At 44.4% G+C, this 22,218-nt stretch overlaps 1 protein-coding gene across 3 annotated transcripts in view; it reads right to left on the bottom strand.

Annotated features, from left to right (window-relative positions):
- EHHADH (enoyl-CoA hydratase and 3-hydroxyacyl CoA dehydrogenase) overlaps positions 1-22,218 on the bottom strand; it is an 847,616-nt gene that overhangs the window by 17,527 nt on the left and 807,871 nt on the right. For all 3 annotated transcript variants that reach the window (XM_044075885.1, XM_044075886.1, XM_044075884.1), the window contains one exon: positions 9,421-9,759. In XM_044075885.1, the coding sequence (XP_043931820.1) occupies positions 9,421-9,759 (339 nt within the window). The remainder of the gene's footprint in view (positions 1-9,420; positions 9,760-22,218) is intronic.

Here is a 22,218-nt window from a genome sequence, read left to right on the forward strand (position 1 = left end):
TACTCTGCATGATAGTAGCATATACACTAATAATAGTTCTCACAGTACTCAGCAGGACTTTTGGTGTGCAGTTACAATACTCCTCATATTCTGCATGATGGTGGCATGTGAGTTACAGTATTTTTCATAGTACTCAGCATGACTGGGGCATGCACATTAACAAGAGTCCTTACTCTGCTCTGCATGACTGAGGCATGTGCAGTTACAATACTCCTCACAGTACTCAGCATGATGGAAGCATCCATATTTATAACAGCCCTTACGGTACTCTGCATGACTGAGGCATGTGCAGTTACAATACTCGTCACAGTGCTCTGCAAAACTTGTGTGTCTGTATTCTTCATAGGACTTTGCACATATGTGGTGTGTGCATTTTCAATATTTATTGTACTACTTTCCATGACTGGGTGTGTGCAGTTACAAATCTTCTCACAGTATTCTGCATGATTGGGGAGTATACAATTACAGTATTCTTCATAGTATGCAGCATACACGACTGGGGCATGTGCATTTACAATACTCCTCACAGACCTCTGCATGACCGGGGAAGTTATTCAGTTACAATACTCCTCACAGTACTCTCTACGACTGCAGTATATGCAATTGAAATACTCCTCTCAGCACTCAGCATGACTGTGATGCATAGAGTTAAAGTACTCCTCAGAATAATCTGCATAACTGTGGTATATGTGGTTACAATATTCCTCACAGTCCTCTGCATGACTGGGGAGTGTACAATTACAATATTCTTCACAGTACTAAGCATACAGGGCTGGGCATGTACAGTTATAATATTCCTTACATTACTCCACATTGCTATGGCATGTGCAGTTACAATATCTCCAACAGAACTCTGCATGATTGTGGTATTTGCAGATGTAGTATTCCTACAGTACTGAGGGGGTGTATGCAATTACAATATTTCTCACACTACTTTGCATGACTGGGGAAGTGTAGTTTCAGCATTCTGTTGCATAAGAATCAGTAGTCTGAAAATATCTCAGACTAAAAAAAGTACAGTTTTGTACCTACCATAAATGTAGATGTCCGATAGACATGCAACTGCAGTCATAACATGTGGGTTGTCCTGCCTCAGGCAGCCCTCGGTCGGCCGGATTCCAAAGTCTGGGTCCGACATCGGCTGATGTCGCATTTCTCTCCGACGTCAGAGTGGCTGGAGTACATAAGCATCAGCCGACGCCATTTTCTTCAGTGTTTCTTGCCCCAGATGCCAGGTGCCCTCCAAGGAAGGCTGTAATCAAATTGGAAGACAAAAACAGGATTCCAAACAAATAAATGAGCAATAAAACAAATACACCATAACAGATATCCCCAGCTAAGAGTAACAGGGATAGGAGTGGACCCTAGGCATAGAGGGGTATGGAGGGAGGGAAAATCCGACTGCAGTTGCATGTTTATCGGACATCTACATTTATGGTAGGTACAAAACTGTACTATGTCCTTCAAGAATGCAACTGCAGTCATAACATGTGGGTAGAATACCATAGCTTAGCTGGGGGAGGAGGTATGCACTAGGAAAGAGATGGTGTGGCAATCAACCCCTGCAGGACTGCCGAAGCAAAGCCTGCTCTGGATCTGGAATATAGAGGGAGATTGTAGTGTTTGGAGAATGTATGCACGGAGCTCCATGTAGCAGCTTCTAGAATGACCTTGGTAGGCACCCCTCTTAAAAATGCTGTAGAGGTGGCTGTAGCTCTGGTGGAATGTGGTCTGACATTGGCTAGAGCAGTCTTTCCATGAAAGAAATAACAGAATCTGATGCAATGTCCAATCCATTTAGAAATAGTCTGTTTTGAAATTGCTTTTCCTTGGACTGCAGGGGCGTAAGCTACAAAAAGTTGTTCAGACTTCCTACTGGCCTTGGTTCTGTCCAGGTAGTATCGAAGTTGTCTGTGAATGTCCAAGGTATGCAAAAGTCTTTCCCCCTTATTCCCAGGATTGGGGAAGAAAGCAGGCAGATGAATGGCTTGATTTAGAGAAACCCTAGATACCACCTTTGGCATAAAAGTAGGGTTGGTCCTTAATGAAACTCTGTCTCTGTGGAAAATAATAAAGGGTGGTATTGCCATTAGGGCCTGTAGCTCCGAAACCCTTCTTGCTGAGGTAATTGCCAACAGGAAAGCTGTCTTCCATGAGAGAAATTGCAAGTCAACTGAAGCTGCTGGCTCAAAAGGAGGTAGAGTCAGTTTTTCTAAGACAAAATTGAGGTCCCAGGCTGGCACTGGGGCCTTTCTTGGTGGCTTAATGTTCTTGATTCCCCTGAGGAATTGTTTTAGTAAGGGGTGAGAGAAAACAGGAGGATCAGTGTGTTGTATCTAGCTGAGATAGCAGATGCATGTATCTTTATGGAAGAATATGAGAGGCCGCTCTGTAACATATCTGCCAAATATTCCAAGATAAGTGGGATGTTCAGTAATGATGCATCATGTCCTTTGCTGGTATTCCAATTGCTGAATCTTTTCCACTTTGCTAAGTAGACCTTTCTGGTGGATGGTCTTCGAGCCTCTGTTAATATCCGCTGAACTTCCTTGGAGAGAGATAAGCTGAAGTTATTTAGGGGATCTCCCAGGCTGTTAGCTGCAGTGTCTGAAGGTTTGGATGCAGTGTTTCGAAATTGTGTTGAGTCAAAAGTTGAGGCCACTGAGGGAGGGCCCACCTCCTGGTCTGACATATGCTCCGTAGTAGTGGGTACCAGTGTTGTCTTGGCCAATCCGGAGCTATTATGATTCCCTTGGGCTTCTCTGCTTTGATCTTTAGTAATACTGAGGTCATCAGTGGCAGAGGTGGGAATGCACAGATTGCTAGGGAGTTCCAGTTGAATGAGAGGGCATCTATTTTCCAAGCTTTTGGATGGTATGTCCTTGTGCAAAATTTTGGTAGAAGATGGTTGAGGTGAGAGGCAAATAGGTCCACTTCTGGCTTGCCCCATGTTGAAGTGAGTTGTCTGAAGGCCTTCGGATGTAACCTCCACTCGTGTGGATCTGTGAAATTCCTGCCTAGGCTGTCCGCCAACACATTGTCTTTTCCTGGAACAAACTGGGATTGTAACTGGATGTTTAGGCTCAGTGATTTCTCCCAAAGCTGCATTGTCAGTCTGCAAAGGGGGTAAGAGTGAGTGCCCCCCTGCTTGTTTATGTACCACATCACAGTGGTGTTGTCTGTCCGTATCATTAAATGGCCTTGCTGGAGTTGGTGTTGAAAAGCCTCGATGGCATGCATTACTGCCAGCATTTCCTTTTGGTTTATATGCAGATGTGTTTCCTTTGGAGACCATTGTCCTTGTATGCACCTGCCTTCCATGTGCGCCCCCCCATCCAAGGTCTGAGGCGTCTGTAGTCATGGTCTGTGTTATCTGTGGTTTTTTGAATGACATACCTGTGTTTTCCTTGCTCACGAGGCCCACCATAGGAATTCCTTTTGTAGGCATGGAATGAGTGGTATGATTGTCTCCAAGTTGTTGCTGTGTTGAGACCAAATGCTTTTTAGGTACCATTGAAGCTTTCTCATGTGTAGTTTTGCTAATGGAACCAGTAGAATGCAGGATGCCATGTAACCCAGGGCCTGTAGGAATCTCCTTGCAGTCATCTGGGTGAGTTTTGCTAAACCTTTGAAGTAATGAGTTAACTTCTCTTGCTTGTCTTCTGTCAGGTAAGCCATCTGAGAGGCTGTGTCTAGTTTGGCTCCTAAGAAGATTATTTGCTGGGATGGCTGCAGTCTTGACTTTTGGAAGTTGACTGTGTATCCCAGAGCTTGAAGTAATCGTATGACATAATCCAGGTTTTTTGTCAACATCAATTTGTCGTCCGCTTGTATGAGGCAGTCGTCCAGGTACGGGTAAATTTGTATACCCTGGAGCCTGCAATGAGCAATTACTGAAGCCAGGCATTTTGTAAATACTCTGGGCGCAGTAGATAAGCCAAATGGCAATGCTGAGAATTGATAATGCTCTGGCCCGGCAAGAAATCTGAGGTATCTTCTGCAGCTGTGTCTGATAGGGACATGCAGGTATGCCTCCTTGAGGTCCAGAGTAATCAGCCACGACTCCATGCCCAGCATGGGAAGGAGCTGCTGTAGAGTCAGCATTTTGAACTTTGGTACTATGAGAAAGGTGTTTAATGCGGACAAGTCCAGTATTGGTCTCCATTGAGATTCTTTTCTTGGAACAAGGAATAGTCTTGAGTAAAACCCCTGTTCTTGTTCTTGTTGTGGAACTCTTTCTATTGCTTTCATTCGAGTCAGCAGAGTGATTTGCTTGATAGCCTCTGCCCTTTGATTTTGTGGTAGGTTTGGCATGCCTTGTTTTCTTGGTAAGGTATGGAAATGAAACCTGTACCCTCGGTCTATAATGTCCAAAATCCATTTGTCCTTTGTCAGTCTGTGCCAGTTTTCTGCAAACAGAGATAATTTCCGCAAGGGAGCTTCTAGTTGTTCCCTGGTAGGCGGTAGGAGAGGAACGTCATTGAGTTTGTGGTTGTTGGGCAGGTGAAACCCCTGCATCACTTCTTTGGTTTCCTGGCTGCCATTGTCGTCCCCTGTAAGGGCCTCTGTATTGGCCTCTTCCTCGGCCACGTCTGTTCTTACCCCTTTGAAACTTTTCTGGATTAGGAAAGGACCAATTTTTTGAAGGCCAATTCCTACTGAATCTGGGGGGTTGAACCTGGAGGAAATCTTTCACAGTCTGAACTGATTTTGCTTTTTCTTCAATGGTCTTTAACACATCCTTAGCATTTGCACCAAAAAGCTTGTTCTTTTCCAAAGGTGCATCCAGAAGTTTTGCTTTTACATGATCTGGTAGAGGTTGATCTTTTAACCAAGCATGTCTACGAATCACTGCCCCTGTCATAGCTGCCCTACATGAAGCTTCCAGTGCATCATATCCACACTGCAGGAAGTGATTGCTTACTTGCTGAGAGTTATGTACAGCTTCCTGCAAAGTCTTCCTGTCTAAAGGATCAGGAGAAGCTAATGTTTTTTGTAAATCTTCTAAGAGATAATCCTGATATTGTAACATATGAAAAAGGCAATTTAAAGCTCTCATAGATAAGGTAGTGGATGTGTAAACCTTTTTGCCCCATCTCTCTAATGACCTTGCTTCCCTGTTGGAGGGCAAAGGATTTTTGAGGTGGAGGCTGAAACTCCTTTAGGCCCCTGTGAAATAGTTTCCAAATCAGCAGTATGGGCCCTGAATAAATGGGAATGAGTTTCTGGGACCCTGTAATACCTGTCTGGCTTGGCTGGAGCAGGAGGAAGAGAATCAGGGGTAGCACTAGAGTCAGAATACAAATCATCCAGAACATCAAGTACAGGAGGAATAGCTAAGGGCCTGTGCTGAGGCTTCTTAAGGAAAGTCCTAAGGCGTTTCCTAGAATCAGAATATTCCTGACCCTGCCACTTGAAATGTTCCCTCATGGTGTGCAGAACTTCCCCAAAAGAAATATCCTCAGGAGGGGAGGCCGAAGGGATGGAATCTTCTGCATCCGAGTCCTCATAGGTCTGGAAGAGCTCTTCCTGGCTATCAGAGTGGACAGAGCCCTCAGAGTCTTCATCTGAAGGAGTAGGGTCAGAGGGGTCAACCCGGGGCCTTTTATCAGGAGGAGGCTGTGATGCTTTCTCAGGATGGGCCTGTGAACCTCTAATCATGGAAATTAAATCAGCAGCCATGGACATAATTTGCGTCTCCGGAGTCGGCTGAGGTAAGGATTTAGAAGTAATATGCTTTGTTTTGCTGGCTGCCTTAGCCCTAGTGTAGGCCTTAATAGACATGGCCATAGGAGGCCTGGCAGCTCCACGTGCAGGAGTGACCTTGTCTACAGCAATGGTCTCGGGCATTTCCTCGGTTTCGGTATCCGGAGGAAAGTCTATAATTGGCGTCGGAGTAATGTCTGGAATCGGAGTAGTCGGTAATGCGGTGTCTTCGGTTTGGAGTGGTGGAGAGACCGTCTCAGAGGGAACCGGAGCACTCGCGCTAGGTTTTGGCGTGGAGTCGGTGGTAGACGCGAGCCGAGGATGTCGGTCCCGGTCTTTTCGCTTTTGGGAGTTTGCGATGTCGGAAGATCCGACGGCATGGTGTAGGCAAATTTATCGCCGAAAAAATCTTCAGGGAACTCCGCCCGGCGCCTGAGAGTGCGCTTGTTGAAGCGAGCACAGGCTACACAGGCCGAGACGTCGTGGTCTGGGCCCAGGCAAGGGAGGCAGTAAGAGTGGAAATCCTTATGAGGTATTTGTTTACCACAAAAAAGACAATTGTTAACTTTTTCAGTAATTTCTGACATCGGCTGAGGCAAGAAAAGGTCCCCAACGGGGTACTTAGCTTTTTTGATGACTTCGGTATTGTAGAATACAGGAGCTGACCGACCGGCACTTGCGAACTGCTTCTGCTTCGGGCACCACGCGGCAAGAAAGACTGAAGAAAATGGCGTCGGCTGATGCTTATGTACTCCAGCCGCTCTGACGTCGGAGAGAAATGCGACATCAGCTGACGTCGGACCCAGACTTTGGAATCCGGCCGACCGAGGGCTGCCTGAGGCAGGACAACCCACATGTTATGACTGCAGTTGCATTCTTGAAGGACATCTGTATGCTTCCATGTATCTGTGCTTCAGCCAGGACTGTGTTTTGTTTACACTGTGCTTCTGGTTAATAAAACTACAGTTTTATTTTCTTCTTTCGGCTCACTTACTGCACCAGCCTTATATGCAAAGTCATGGAACACATCATAGCAAAACTCTTTTATACAAACATAGGACACATGCCTTATGTGCAAAACCACAGAAAATATCATACCAGAAGTCATTTATGCAGACATACACAACTTATCAGACCTAGAACCCACTCAGTTTGATTTTGTGAAGAAGACGTCATGTCTCTCGCACTTAGTAAATATCTTTGAAAAGGTTACAGAATCTGCGGACAGTGGTCACTCTGTGCATGCTGCTTATCTTGACCTGAACGAGGCTTGTATAGATTCATAGGTAAACACTAGGCGAACTGCCCTGAAGGGCCATTTTTAAACCTAGCCAATAACCAGAGGTCAGTATCAAACCCTGTACTTTGCGTCTATGAGGTGAAGACCTTAAACAAAATGTCAAACCCAGACCCATTGTGGTATTATTGAGAAGTCAGACAAGCTTAATGTAAATTCATATGGTATCTCTTGAATTGCAAACTGGCTCTCTGTCATGTGCCAAGTAGTGAATGTTGCCCTCTCTGAACATAAAATTATATCTTGTGGGGTATCACTGGGGCCTGTGTTAGTGTTGTAACCTCTCCAGTTTGGCATTTATTTTGCAGACATTCAACCCAATATCCCTGAAGTGTTGTTGACTAAGTTTACTGATGAATACAAGCTGGAAAATATTATCCACTTATCCACTAATACCAATCTACTCCAAAAAAAGTTATGAAATATGCACTTACCTGGTGTTCTGAGAATGGCCTCAAGCTAAATGCAAAAAAAAAATCTGCAATGTAGATGGCATTTGGCCAAAAAAGCTGAAACTGACTCTTATAAGTGGTGCTCCTGTTCAAACAGATACGGTCTTAAAAGACCTGGGTACTTACATGAACAACTCTCTCCCATTCGACCATCTTGTTTGTATCATGGTCATGAAATCCTTCTGTCCGGTCCATCTAATTTTTAGGGAAATATCTCCAAGATTGAAAGAAGTCATCTTACCACTGCACTCCATAATTAAATATGTTGCCCCCCTTGGTATGCAAATATCCAGTCATATCACTCAACTGGAAGGACCCGGTGATTTGTAACCAAAAAAGTAAAGGCCTTAATCTATCCTGACAGATTAGCACAGCTCTTCTTATACTCAGGAGCTCACTGGTTGCTATGAGGTGACCTGTACCTTGCTTTTTTCAGCCATTAAAGACCTAATCCTATTTGACCTCCTATTTCTTCACAAATCCTGTGGCTCTACTAACACTCATATTAGGGACCTACATATATGCTAACAAATAAACAAGACTCTCTGGAGGGATAGGTTCCAAAAATCCATGGAATAAGTTATTACTACATGCCAGCAAAGTGTTACCTGGCATGCCTTTAAGGCTAGTCTTGACGATATTATAGATAGACACATTTACACCAGGGTTATTACTTACAGTTCTGCTTAATTTGGGAGGTGGGCACTATTATGTACTTGTAAAGAGCTTGTCTGTGTGTCTCCTTAAAGGTGTATATGGCTAAGCCTCTTATGGTCCTTATAATCACTGTCTTAGTACCATTCCTATTTAGGACTGTTCCTATTCTCAGAGCTGGCTACTTATCTCTCTACTGCTGACCATGGTATTCCAGATATGACCTAGCACAGGGGTAGGTGTCCCTCTCTCCAAAGCACTGTCTCACAAAGCCAAGCCTTAAGATTTCTCAGTGAAAGGGTCTGCTTGCAGAACACTACCTCTCCAACCATTAGAGGGAAATGACTGCCCATGCTCATTCCCCTCCACTACTGACTGCCCTTTCCCCTTCGAAGTAGACTGCCCATGCCCAGTCCCCTCCCCTGCGGACTGCCCATGCCCATTCCCCTCCACTATGGATTGCCCATGCCCATTCTCCTACACTGCAGACTACCCATGCCCATTCCCCTCCACTGTGGACTGCCCATGCCCATTCACCATCAGTATGGACTGTCATGCCCATTCCCCTCCACTATGGACTGCCCATGCCCATTCCCCTCCACTGCAGACTGCCCATGCCCATACCCCTCCACTGTGGATTGCCCATGCCCATTCCCCTTCACTATGGACTGCCCATGCCCATTCCCCTCCACTGCAGACTGCCCATGCCCATACCCCTCCACTGTGGATTGCCCATGCCCATTCCCCTCCACAATGGACTGCCCATGTCCATTCCTCTCCACTGCCTGGGCTACTTATCTGCCAAAAGTTCTTCATCTGTTTCAACAGGCAGGAGCAACATAAAAGCATTTCAAATTGAAATCCTAAAAGAAGAAACAAGGTTTCCTAACCTCATGTTTTTTTCTTTTTTTTTATATTAAAAATTACTTAAGTGTAAGTAATGTATCTCTTAGGACATATAATGATATGCATGATTATTAACTTGTTATTTACAAATGTAGTTTATTAGGTAGCATTAACTGCATGAATACACATTTTGTTTTAAAGGCATATTAATTTGTGCAGAAAAGCATAACCATATAATCAGTCCTTTACTGAGTTCTGTTCTTTACCAAATGACAAATGTTAACTGATCATGACCGAAACAGACAGCTATAAAAATAACATTATATATAATATACACAAGTAACAGTGTATAAATATTGGTGCATTATATGCAAATTCATAAAAACAATATCAGTGGTTTCAAAAAGACTATATGATGGTGCCCAGTCTTTTTTAAAACTGACTGGAAGTGAGAATTTGCATTACCTATTACAGCTGCTGTGTGTATAGGCAGAGCCACAGCTGTCTTCCAGTTTCCCGATGGTGTTGTCCACTTTTCAACAGCTCTCTGAGCAAAGAATGCATATCGTAGAGCACTAGCCTGTCCAGATGTAACAAGAGTATTAAACAATTCCCTCTCCTTCTTCATCCCCTCAGAAAATGGTAACTGTGTTGCCATTCTAACTGCCTGAATGCAAACCAATGGAGACAATGCACCCCGGGCCTGTTTCTTAATCTTCTTTGTGGCTTCATCCAGAATGGCCTCCAAGTTGTCAGGACACTGCACAGTCTTAGAACATATTCTCCTAGGACCAATGGGCAGACCTTCAAAGAAACAGAGAGTGAAATTATCAAAAGCTAATGTACCAGGAAAATTATTTTACTGACATACACATGATTTTCCATTACATAAAACCACAGCCAGATTGTTAACCATTGATACACAAAGTAAGCTGAAACTAGTTTAATGAAATACATTTCTCATTACATGAAGAACTTACTACAGAAGCTAGAACATTTATTTTTAACAGCTAAGCAGACTTGCATGGATTACTACACAGACTGGAACAAAGGGGAATGCCACATTACCATAGAAGCTCAAGACTGCAAAAAGATCATGGACTCAAAAAAGAAAAAAAAAAACACAGAAATGCCAAAAAAGTCTATCTGGTAAATTAGCAAAACAGATAGATGAATGACAAGAGTCCTTCCTACTGGTATCATGGACCAGAACTTCCCCGCAACTTCTCTAGCCAGCCTGACTGAGATGGGTCTTGAGAAGTGAAAAAATTATCTCATGCCATCTGATGATTATCTGTTCCTCAAACAGTATCACACAGTGTGTGACAGACGTACATATATAATATCCTTAGAAGCAAAAATCTCACACATATTAAACTCAGTTACAAAAATTGTCAGCAGTACACCACACGTCTCCAAAGCCATCAAAATACACATAATCCATAATAAACTGAGGTTCTAAAGATTAACTTGCCTGAACCTCAAAGCTTTCCAAAACACAACATAGACACAAAGCACCCTCAGCACATTAAGCTTACTTTGTCACATAACACAAGAGTCCCAAAGTCAAAGATGCTGAGCCCGTAAGGCAGGCATTGACTCAACTAAATGTTCTTATTACAGCTGATGCCATTGTAAGACCTACAGATTTGTCTCTTACCAAGATATGCAAGGAAAGAGTGATGGTTAGTTGCTTGTCTGGTGCCAGCATCCATCAGATTGTGCATGCATTTAAGTTCTTGAACAAAAAGTATACATTTGACTCTGTCATGATTCATGCTGGTGGCAATGGCTTGAGGTGTACCTCCCTGGATTACATGACAAGAGACATGATGGAGCTCTCAGACTATGTGTCCAAGGTAGGTATGAGCCTAGCATTGAGCAGAATTCTATATTCTCCAAGGATGATGCTGTGCTATGAACAAGAAAATAATTGACTTCAATAAATGGCTTAGTTTTTGGTGTCATTCAAAGCTGGTCCAATATTTGTCAGCATAGGAGGCTAAGATCAACAGACCACACTGCTTCACCAGGGATGGTCTTCATCAGTACCCTCTAGGGTTTTGATTGTTGGCAAAGACATTGTCCACCCCCATAATTCATTTTTTAGGTAATGCCAACCTGCTAAATCTAACAACATAATGAAACAAGCAAAGGAAAATATGAAGGTGTAACTGATCAATACTAGAAGCCTGAACAAGAAATTCCACTCCCTATAAGTCCTTCTCACCCTGGAAGACAATGATGTCTGTTTAGTGACTGAGATAATGGTTTAAAATAGCAGAGAGCAATCTGGCTTTGTAGGGCTATAACATCTTCCACACGTTTAGACCAGCTACTGCACAGGAGGGCAAAGAGTTGTAGGTGTATCAATTTACATAGAGAAGAGACTCGCATCAAGACTGGTAACGCTCATAATGCACTATACATTTTTCATGTCCAAATAACTGTCAAAAAGATTCCTTACCATATATTAACTAACTATAGAACTCTCTATATGACAGAAGAAAGCCACAGCTTTTAACTACAGGAACTAGAATCACTCAGTAATAAACCTAATACTATTTTCCTAGGAGATTCCAGGGCGAATACTATATTGGATCTTGTCCTTACTAATATGGGAGGATCTTGCACCATTCCTTGCATTGCTTCATCACTTAAGTCTGATCATAAAGCAGACTCCTTTAAAATAAAGCTGAGGCCAGATATCCCTTCTACCCAAAGTACCTTTAGAAATTCCTTTAAGACAAACTACCTACTCCTAAGCGATACATTGGCAAATTTCAAATTCTCACCAAACACAGTTAACTCCACTGAATACACAGAAATGTACACCACCACACTAAACCAGCATGTAAACAGCTGTGCCCTGTAGGAACAAAAACAACCCCACATTGTGGAACCATAATATGTCCTTCCATATCACTGTTGTAGTATTCATTACATTAGGGATCCCCTGCCAAGGGCGGCCTGACATCCAACCAGTATACCAAAGCCTTTTGGTTGCTTTAAGGTATGTCATACCTCACATGTATGCTCACTGCACAGCATAGGGCATAAAGGTGACATCTGAACGTACCATCCTCAGAACTTCTTTGCCACCAGTCTGAATGTCATCTCTGATCATTGATCACCTGAGTCATTGCTGGTGTACCTAGCTATTCAGATAAGTGCCCAGTTGGGTTTTTTTGCTTATCCTCTTTTTGCTTTTTACCTTTGTGTTGTTGTGGGGTTTCATGTCATCAAGAAAGGTAAATGCCACTGCTGGGAGACAGATTCCCCATAAAGGCCATCATAAGCAGTGCTTGTTTTGTTTAGGTGCTTCTCATGATTATACAGCCTGTATTATTTGTCAGGCTTTTGTTCCAAAGACCTTACATAGTCATCTTTTATACCTCACTATATCTCAAAAAACAACATCTGACACTTTTGTCAGGTTGGATTCTTTGACTGTGCCTTTTACATCAGACATCTCTCTCAAGGCTGATGCTCTGTTTGGAGGCTGGCATGCATCCAGCTGCTTGCACATCATTGGAAGCCTTGTAGACATCCCCTTGAGTGTTGGCAGACACTGGAACATTCTACATTTCATAAGGCAGACGTCTCTTTAAAAAAGAAGCAAAATACAAAACATGTTTTTTCTGTTCCTAAGGACCCTCAAAGCGAATGGCAGTATTTTATACAGGGCTTATTCAGTGCTCTTATGGTCTTGAAGCTTCCTCGGGGGGGGGGGGGTCGTTATCCTGACTACTCCTTGGTCATCTTCCCCTCTCAAGAGACCTTGGGATCAGGATTCCGAAGAGGAATCCTTGGCCTGTTCTATCCAGATTCCTTCCTCTCTAGAGTATGGCTCTGAGAAAGAGGAGTCTACTAGTCCTAAATACCCTTTTGAGGAGATTTATTTGGGGATACCACTGCCAGGATGGTGGAGTTCTTTAAATGGGATTGTTCCCAAGTGTCTGAAGTGCAGAGGAGATATTATGAGCTCCTTCAAATGGAGTCTCCCAGACCGACCCTCTGTTTTTCCTCCTGTTTTGGCTGCTTTATTGGATGCTTTCTCTTCTGCTTCTCAGGCCCCAAACTCAACCCCCTGCTACTAAGAAACTAGACCAGTTTTATAAAGTGCCTGATGACTGCAAATTCCTTTACAAGTGCCCATCTGCTGACCCTTCAGTGGTCTCTGTTGTATCCAATAAACTTTTTAAATTGCTGCCCTCAACTAAGCCTCTTCCCTCTGATAAGGACAGCAGGACCATGGAAAGGCTGGGTAAAAAGGTTTATACTTCAGCCCCCTAGCCTTTCAGGCTGTTAATTATCAGACTTGTATGACCAGATAGGTTTTGTCTCTCCTTTCACAGGCTTGTCAAAATATTTCTGACCTTTCTGATTCTGAGGGTAAGACTTCTGCCTTGTCTCTATTAGGAGCTTCTTCCCAGGTAGCTCACCATTCCATTAAATGTAGTTATGATGCAGCAGATGCTTCCACTAGGGCTGCGGCTTCTGGCTCTGTGTTGAGATATTCCTTGCTATGGCTTCACCCTCTGCCTGATGACATTAAGGCTAAGTTGACAGATGCTCCTCTGGACAATAAATGTTTGTTTGATGCTGCTGCAGCTGATTTGTTCATGTCCCTGCAGGAGAAAGGCAAGGAGTTACAGGATCTGAAACATATTTTTGTTTCACCGGTGCCTAAGTTCCAGAGAAACTATCCTACTAAACCTGCTTCTGTTACAAGACAGTCTTGTCCTCCTCATAAAGGTAGGAAGGGCAGTAGGAGGGTTCCCACTGCTGTTTCTTTCCTGTAACTAGTCTAGTGCAGATACAGATTCTTAGTTTTAGCAGTTGAATTTGCTTATTCGTGCTCAGCACTTGTTCAGAACTTGTTGTAAGCACAAAATAAGCTACTAATTACTATAGCACTAAACCTTCCTCATTACCTAGAGGAAAACAGTTTTTGCACTTACTTTTCTCACTTACTTAGAGAAAAACAGCTCTTGTACTCACTTTCCTCACTTATCTAGAGGAAAACAGTTTTTTATTCAGGCATGTTCAAGGGTCAGCTCCCAGTGTTCTCTCCTGTCTATCTGATGAATCTGGGCATCTTGGGGCGATGTAGAAATTGCCTCATGTACACAGACAACCCTCTCCTCCTACCACCCAACACTACAACCTGTGAGAGATGCACTTATCGAGCCAAACTGGAGGTAAAGCTCAATCCAAGCAAGACCGAACTTGACATTCAAGAAGAGAAGGTAAACACTTGCACCACACCACACTTATCACATAGTCTCGCTAAATCTACACCACCAAAATCCACACATAGAAACACAAAAATATTCACGGAGGCTCTCAGTAATAATCTGCCCAAGCAACAGAGACCTCCAAGGCAGAAATGCAAGCAACTTCCACACCCCAACACAACCCAAATGACACATAGCCCACAGACTCAGTGTGCCACTCAACCACAGCCAATAAGGCAAAACAACGTATCCAACACACTTGTCATAGGTGACTCTATATTCAGGCACACTGATGTCCCACTCACCAGGCTAAACAAGGAGAAGGTTACTGTCAGCCGCCTGTCAGGTGCCAGGATCCGCCACATAACCCACGCACTCAGGTTACTCCACAAGTACAAATATGACTCTGCCATTGTCCATATTGGTGTGAACAACCTGAGATGTACCTCGCTGGACTACATGAAAAAAGACATGGAAGAGCTCTCCGATCTTGTAGCCCAGGCAAGTATGACCCTAGCCCTGAGTAGCATTCTGCCATTGCCCAGAATGATACCGCAGTACAAGGACAAAATGATTGACTTCAACAACTGGCTGAGCTTCTGGTGTCATTCTAGGGAGATCCAGTATCTGTCTGCTTGGGATGACATGGTCGACAGGCCACGATGCTTTGCCAGAGATGGCATGCACCTGTTGCCCCTGGGATTCCGGATACTGGCTAAGGCTCTTGCCACCCCCATAGTGCCTTTTTAGGCAAGGTTCAAATGACAAATTCACCACTGTAACAGGAACAGGCAAGCAAAAACTGAGGGTAATGCAACTCAATGCTAGAAGTCTAAATCTCAAGATGCACTCACTCGAGGCACTCCTTAAAATGGAGAACATCGATATCTGTGCAGTGAGTGAGACCTGGTTCAAGCCTCCAGAGAGCATCCCTGCACTACCAGGCTATACCTCATACCACACTTTTTGGCCATGTAACCTGGACCAGAACACCAAAGGCAGAGGTGTGTCCATATTCATTAAGGATATCCTCACCTCCAGGCTAGTTGCTCAGCATAATGCATCCGAGGTTATCCAAGTGCAATTAACTTTGGACAAAACTGCAATCCAAATTGTAGCTTGCTACAGATCCCCCACCATGCCCCAAGATTTCCACTCCTCTTTTCTTGATGTACTGGAACATATTAGAGTCAACCAAACACCCTAATAATGGGCGACTTCAACTACACGACCATTAACTGGGAAAAGTACGCGTGTACCAACTCCTTCACACAACGCTTTCTAGAATTCATAAACTCCAATGCCCTGGATCAACTTATCCACACCCCCACCAGGGGCAACAACATCCTAGACCTAGTCATTACCAACATGAGTGACCAGTGTTCCACACTGAAGTCAACTCCTTGTTGGTCCGATCCGACCATAAGCTAATCACCCTTGTTATCCACATCCCGCCCCCACCTCCCATTAAGCAAAGCATGGTAAAAAATTTCTCCAAAGCCAACTTCATGTTTCTTAAGACAGAAGTGGTGAACTTCATGACACCCCTGCAGATGGACAATACAGTTACGACTGCTGAATCCTACACAAATACACTCTATAAGCACTTACACGAGTGCATAGATCGTGCTATCCCAAACAAAACCAAGATGCTATCCTCCATAAAAAGGAAGCCAATCTGGTGGTTCCCTGCCATAAACAAACTGTACAACAGAAGGAAAAAATTGTTGCAAAAGAGAGTAAAATCCCATGAGTGGAGGAACTCCCTGGTCAGCCTCAGTAAGAAGATGTGATCCCTTATAAAATCCTCCAAAGCTAGCTACGAAAACAAAATCGCCACTGATTCTAAGGACAACCACAAAGCATTCTATACCTATGTCAAGAATCTCAATGGCAACACCCAGATCTGCTCTGAGTTACAGCACAATGGCATGAAAATTACAGAACCAACTGATATTGCCAATATCTTGGCAGATAGGTTCAGTGCTAACTTTACCCCCCTCACCCCCTAAAGGGCCCATATCAATACAGGAAGAATGCAGAGTCCCTGTAATCACAACTATGCAAGTAAAAGCTGCACTCTCTAAAGCCAAAAACACAGCATCCATGGAACCGGACAAGATCCCAGGCTGCATTTTACATGAAATTCAGAACGAACTGGCTCCCCACCTAAGCACCATGTTCAATCATAGCCTCACATCAGGCTTTGTGCCCACTGAATGGTGTACAGCAACAGTTATCCCACTCCACAAAGGGGAGCCACCACTGACCCGAGAACTATCGCCCTATTAGCCTGACGAACCTGGTCTGCAAGGCCATGGAACGTATCAACGTGGAACTCATAAACAAAGATATTGGTAACCTCCAAACTCTGGATCCCACCCAGTTTGGGTTTGTGAAAGGCAGATCATGCCTCCTAAACCTGATTGACTTCTTTAAGGCAGTCATCAAAGCCGTAGATGAGGGTAAGGTGGTTCACACAGCCTATCTTGACCTCTCCAAGGCTTTCAACACCATCCCCCATTCTGGAATTATAGCTAAACTCACTAAACTAAACACATAGCTCACAAAGCCAGTGTGCCGAACAGTCACAGCCCTTAAGGCTAAACAACACACCTGATACACTTGTAATAGGTGACTCTATTGTTAGGCACACTGACGTCCCGCTCACCAGGCTGAACAAGGAGAAGGTCACGGTGAGCTGCCTGTCGGGCGCTAGGATCCGCCACATAATACAAGCACTCAGGTCACTAAAAGGCAAGTACAAATATGACTCGGTCATTGTCCATGCTGGTGTGAATGACCTGAGACGTACCTCCCTGGACTACATGAAAAGAGACCTAGAGGAGCTCTCTGAGCATGTAGCCCAGGCCGGTATGACCCCGACCTTGAGTAGCATCTTACCCTCACCAAGAATGATGCCGCAATATGAAGACAAGATGATCAATTTCAACAATTGGCTTAAGTATTGGTGTCATTCAAAGGGGATCCAATGCCTGTCAGCCTGGGATGACATGCTCGACAAGCCACGATGCTTCGCTAGGGATGGCTTGCACCTGTCATCCCTGGGCTTTCGGATATTGGCAAAGGCTCTTGCTTCCCCATAGTGCCTTTTTAGGCAAGGCTCAAAAGACAAACCCACCTCCATAGGTATCACAAGGGATAAGAAACTAAGAGTAATGCTACTCAATGCCAGAAGTCTAAACCTCAAGATGCACGCATTCGAAACTCTCCTTAGCATGGAGAACATCGATATCTGTGCAGTAACAGAAACCTGGTTCAAGGATCCCGAGAGCACCCCAGCACTACCAGGTTATACCTCATACCATGCTTTTCGGCCCCAAACCTTGGACCGAACCACAAAAGGAGGGGGAGTATCAATATTCGTCAAAGATACCCACACCTCCAGGTTGGTGGCACAGCACGAAGCATCAGAGACTATCCATGTGCAACTAACAGTGGGTAAAACTGCCTTCCAGTTTATAGCCTGCTACAGACCACCATCCCAAACCCAGGAACCCCACTCGGCCTTCCTGAGAACACTGGAAAATATGAAGGTCTCTCCAAACACCATTATATTGGGCGACTTCAACTACCCAAACATAGACTGGGAGCATTACTCAAGCTCCAACACCCTAGCCCAAAGGTTCCTAGAATTTATAAACTCAAATGCTATGGAACAACTTGTTACCACTCCCACAAGAGGGGAAAACATACTGGACCTGATCATCACCAACATGGGGACTCTATGCTCCAGACCAGAAGTGTATCCCTCACTGGTAAGATCAGAACATAAACTAATCTCACTGGATATTCACATCCCGACCCCAACCCCTGCCCAGAAAACCACAATGAAAAACTTCGCTAAAGCAAATTTCACACTCCTCAAAACCGAGGTGGAATCCTTCAAAGCCCCAGAGCCTGTGGAAAATACGGCCCAGACCGCAGAATCCTTTATAAATGCATTCTATGAACACCTTCAGGAATGCATGGATCATGCAATCCCAAATAAAACCAAGACCCAATCCTCCAAAGGCAGACGTCCTGTCTGGTGGACCCCAGCCATAAACAAACTATACAATAGAAGGAGGAAGCTACTACATGATAGAGCAAAATCCCAAAAAGGGAAGGCATCTCTGATCAGTATTAGCAAAAAACTACGGGCACTCATAAAATCATCTAAGGCCAGCTTCGAGAGAAAAATTGCACAGGACACTAAGGATAATCACAAGGCTTTCTTTAGTTATGTTAGGAACCTGGGTGGGAATTCCCAGATATGCTCAGAATTACTCGAAAATGACAAAAAATACATCGAACCCACAGACATTGCCAACATCCTAGCTGACAGGTTCAGGGTAAACTTCTCCCCACCAAAAGGGAAAATATCTATCCCAGCAGAGTGCTGCCCCCCTGACATCTCAGATGCTCAGGTAAGAGCCGCCCTCTCCAAAGCAAAAAACACAGCATCAATGGGACCAGACGGTGTCCCGGGCCGCGTCCTACATGAACTCCAAGAAGAGCTAAACCCAAACATAAAACTACTGTTCAATCTCAGCCTTACTACAGGATATGTACCCAAAGAGTGGCGTACAGCAACAGTGGTCCCTCTCCACAAAGGTGGTGCCTCAACGGATCCCGGAAACTATTGCCCCATAAACCTGACTAGCTTGGTCTGCAAAGCTATGGAAAGGATCATCATGGACCTCATAAATAAAGATATTGGGGACCTACAGACACTGGATCCTACCCAGTTCGGCTTTGTTAAGGGCAGATCTTGCCTCTTAAACCTGGTCGATTTCTTTGAAACAGTCACCAAGGCCATTGACGAGGGGAAGGTGGTCCACACAACCTACCTGGACCTCGCAAAAGCCTTCGATAAAATACCCCACTCGGGCATTATAGATAAGCTCACCAGCTTAAATATAAACCCCTATGTCACTAGATGGGCTGCAAACTGGCTCAAGGACAGAACCCACATGGTTAGAATTGCTGGAGCCATGTCAGACTCCAAACCAGTTACAAGTGGCGTCCCACAAGGCTCAGTCCTGGGACCTCTCTTGTTCGGTATATATTTCTCGGAGGTACAGGCCAACACAGAAGGACTGTGGCTGACCAAGTTCGCAGATGACTGCAAACTGGGTGCCATAATCGACTCTCCAGCCGACACAAGCATCCTCCAAAAGGGCCTCATAGAAACAGACAACTGGTGCCAGAGCCATGGCCTCAAGCTAAACACCAAAAAGTGTATAGTCATCCCCTTTGGCAAAAACAAAGTGCCCACAAATTACCACATAGGTGGTAATCCATTAAGTACAGAAGTAATTAGGGACCTGGGGACCCAAGTTGATAGCAATCTCTCATTTGACAACCACGTGGCCAAAGTGATTAGAAAAACATTTTATATAGCCCACCTAATCATGAAGGGATTCACATCTAGATCAGGAGAGGCCATCATGCCTCTTTACTCATCCCTCATCAGGCCCATAACTGAGTACAATGCCCCTTTTGGGATGCACCTTACCAGACACCTGCAGCAACTGGAAAGACCCCAAAAGTACCTCACCAAGAGGATCAAAGGGCACAAACAGATGCCATATGCTGCCCGGTTAAAGAAACTCCAGCTCTACTCAGTGGCATACCGCCTGCTCAGAGGCAATCTGTGCCTGACGTATAAAGCCATGTCCAACCTGGAATTAATGGACATGCTGCACCTCAGAAAATCCAAATCCCATAGAGCTACGGGCTCGAGAGACTTGAACCTTAGCACTGAAATAAATAGGACATGCTGGAGGGACAGATTCATAACCCAGAGGCTCCCTTCACTCTGGAATAAAATACCAGTCCAGGTTAGGCAGAGTCCCTCATTGACTCTCTTCAAGAGGAATCTTGATGAGTGGATGGGAGATCATAGGTTTACCCCGGCTATCACTTCTGTGTCACTGTTAGACAGAGGCACAGTATACTAACCTCGAAAAAGGGCATAGCAAAATTAATTTAAAATGGGTGGCGAAAGCCAAACACACTCTGGCTAGGCTTATAAATGCCATAGGGCAGATAGCCTAGTATGAACCTATGAACCTATAAACTAGGTATAAATCCCTATGTCACAAGATGGGTTGCTAACTGGCTCACTGACAGAACCCACACTGTAAAAGTTGCACACTCCAAATCTGACCTCAAACCAGTGACAAGTGGATTACCACAGGGTTCAGTCCTGGGACCTCTCCTGTTTGGTATCTACTTCTCTGAAGTGCAGGCTAACACAGAAGGCCTCTGGCTAACAAAGTTCACAGATGACTGCAAACTAGGAACCATAGTCGAGTCTCCAAATGATGTGGAAATCCTACAAAAGGGCCTCGCTGAGACAGATGCCTGGTGTCATAGCCATGGCCTCAAGCTCAATGCCAAAAAGTGCATTGTCATCCCCTTTGGTAAAAACTATGTACCCATGAACTACTACATAGACAGCAGTCTACTTAACACCGAATGTGTGATAAGAGACCTTGGGACCCAGGTGGACAGTAGTCTGTCCTTTGATAGTCACATCGCCACAGTAGTCAGGAAGTCCTTCTATGTGACACACTTCATCATAAAAGGGTTCTCATACAGGAAAAAAGAGGTCATTGTTCCCCTCTACTCAACACTCACTAGACCCATTATAGAGTACAACGCCCCCTTTGGAATGTACCTCACAAGACATCTGCAGCATCTGGAAAGGCCACAGAAGTACCTCACAAAGAGGATTACTGGCCTCAAACAGATGCCCTACACTGACCATCTCAAAAAACTCCAGCTTTACTCCGTAGCATATTGCCTACTCCGAGGTGATCTCTACCTAACATATCAAGCTATGTCAAACCCAGAGCTGTTGGACATGCTACACCTAAAGAAATCCTAATCCCTCCAAGCTACACGGTCTAGGGACTTAAACCTTGTCACCACAATAAACAGGACATGCTGGAGGGATAGATTCCTGTCCCAGAGACTTCCCATACTCTGGAACAGGCTACCCATCTATGTCAAGCAAAGTTCTTCATTAGCACTCTTCAAGAAAAATCTTGATGAGTGGATGGGAAATAGGAAATACACCCCGGGGATCACTTCTGTGTCTCTGCTCGACAGTGGCACAGGAAAATAACTTTTGTGGGTGGCATAAGCCAGGGAACCTTGTTAGCTAGCCTTACATAGGCCCTAGGGCCGATAGCCTAGTACCTATTTATGAACCTATGAACCTATAAGTCTACACAGACCCCTTCTGCTAAGAAGCCTTCCTTTCCCAATAAACCAGGTGCAGTCTGACTACCCGATTCTTCCCAGCCACATTCCTCTTTCTCTTCATCTTTCTCTGTCTCTTCTTGTCTGGTAAGCATAACCCAAGATTCTTGGGTTATTTCCATCATTTGCCAAGGGTATTTTATGGTTTGGAAATCTCTTCCCCTCTTCATGGGTATTCCTCAGCCACCTCAAGAACAGTTAAGCTTTTTTCCAGAGGTGCTTCAGGATCTTTTGACTCAAGGAACTATTCAAGAGGTTCCAGCTGCTCAAGGGGGGGGGGGGGGATTTTATTCCAGAATGTTTTGGGTCCTCGGGAAAGAGGGCACTTGAAAACCCATTCTGGATCTTTCTCACCTAAATACCTTTCTGACGGTTCCTTCCTTTCGAATGTCATACCTTCAGACTCTGTTCCCTTTGCTGCTTCCTCAGGCTTTTCTGGTTTCTCTGGATCTCCAGAATGCTTAAATCCATATCCTTATTCACCCCCTTTTCAGGACATTTTTACATTTCTTTGTTTCCTGGCATTTTCAGTTCTCTGCCTTGCCCTTTGGCCTCTCTACTGTCCAAAGGGTATTCACCAAATGCCTAGCTCCTGTGATTGCTTTTTGCAGGATTCAGGGGATCCAAGTCAGTGGCATAGCTAGGGGGGTTCGCCATGGGTGGTACTTTTGGGACTGTCTACTTTAATAGTTTTAATTTAAAAAAAATATTTTTTAGGGTGGTGTTCTTTAAGTCTTTTCTGACTACT

Source organism: Protopterus annectens, chromosome 6.part1 (genome assembly GCF_019279795.1).
Source record: "Protopterus annectens isolate FY-2018-M chromosome 6.part1, PAN1.0, whole genome shotgun sequence".
NCBI lineage: Eukaryota > Metazoa > Chordata > Ceratodontiformes > Protopteridae > Protopterus > Protopterus annectens.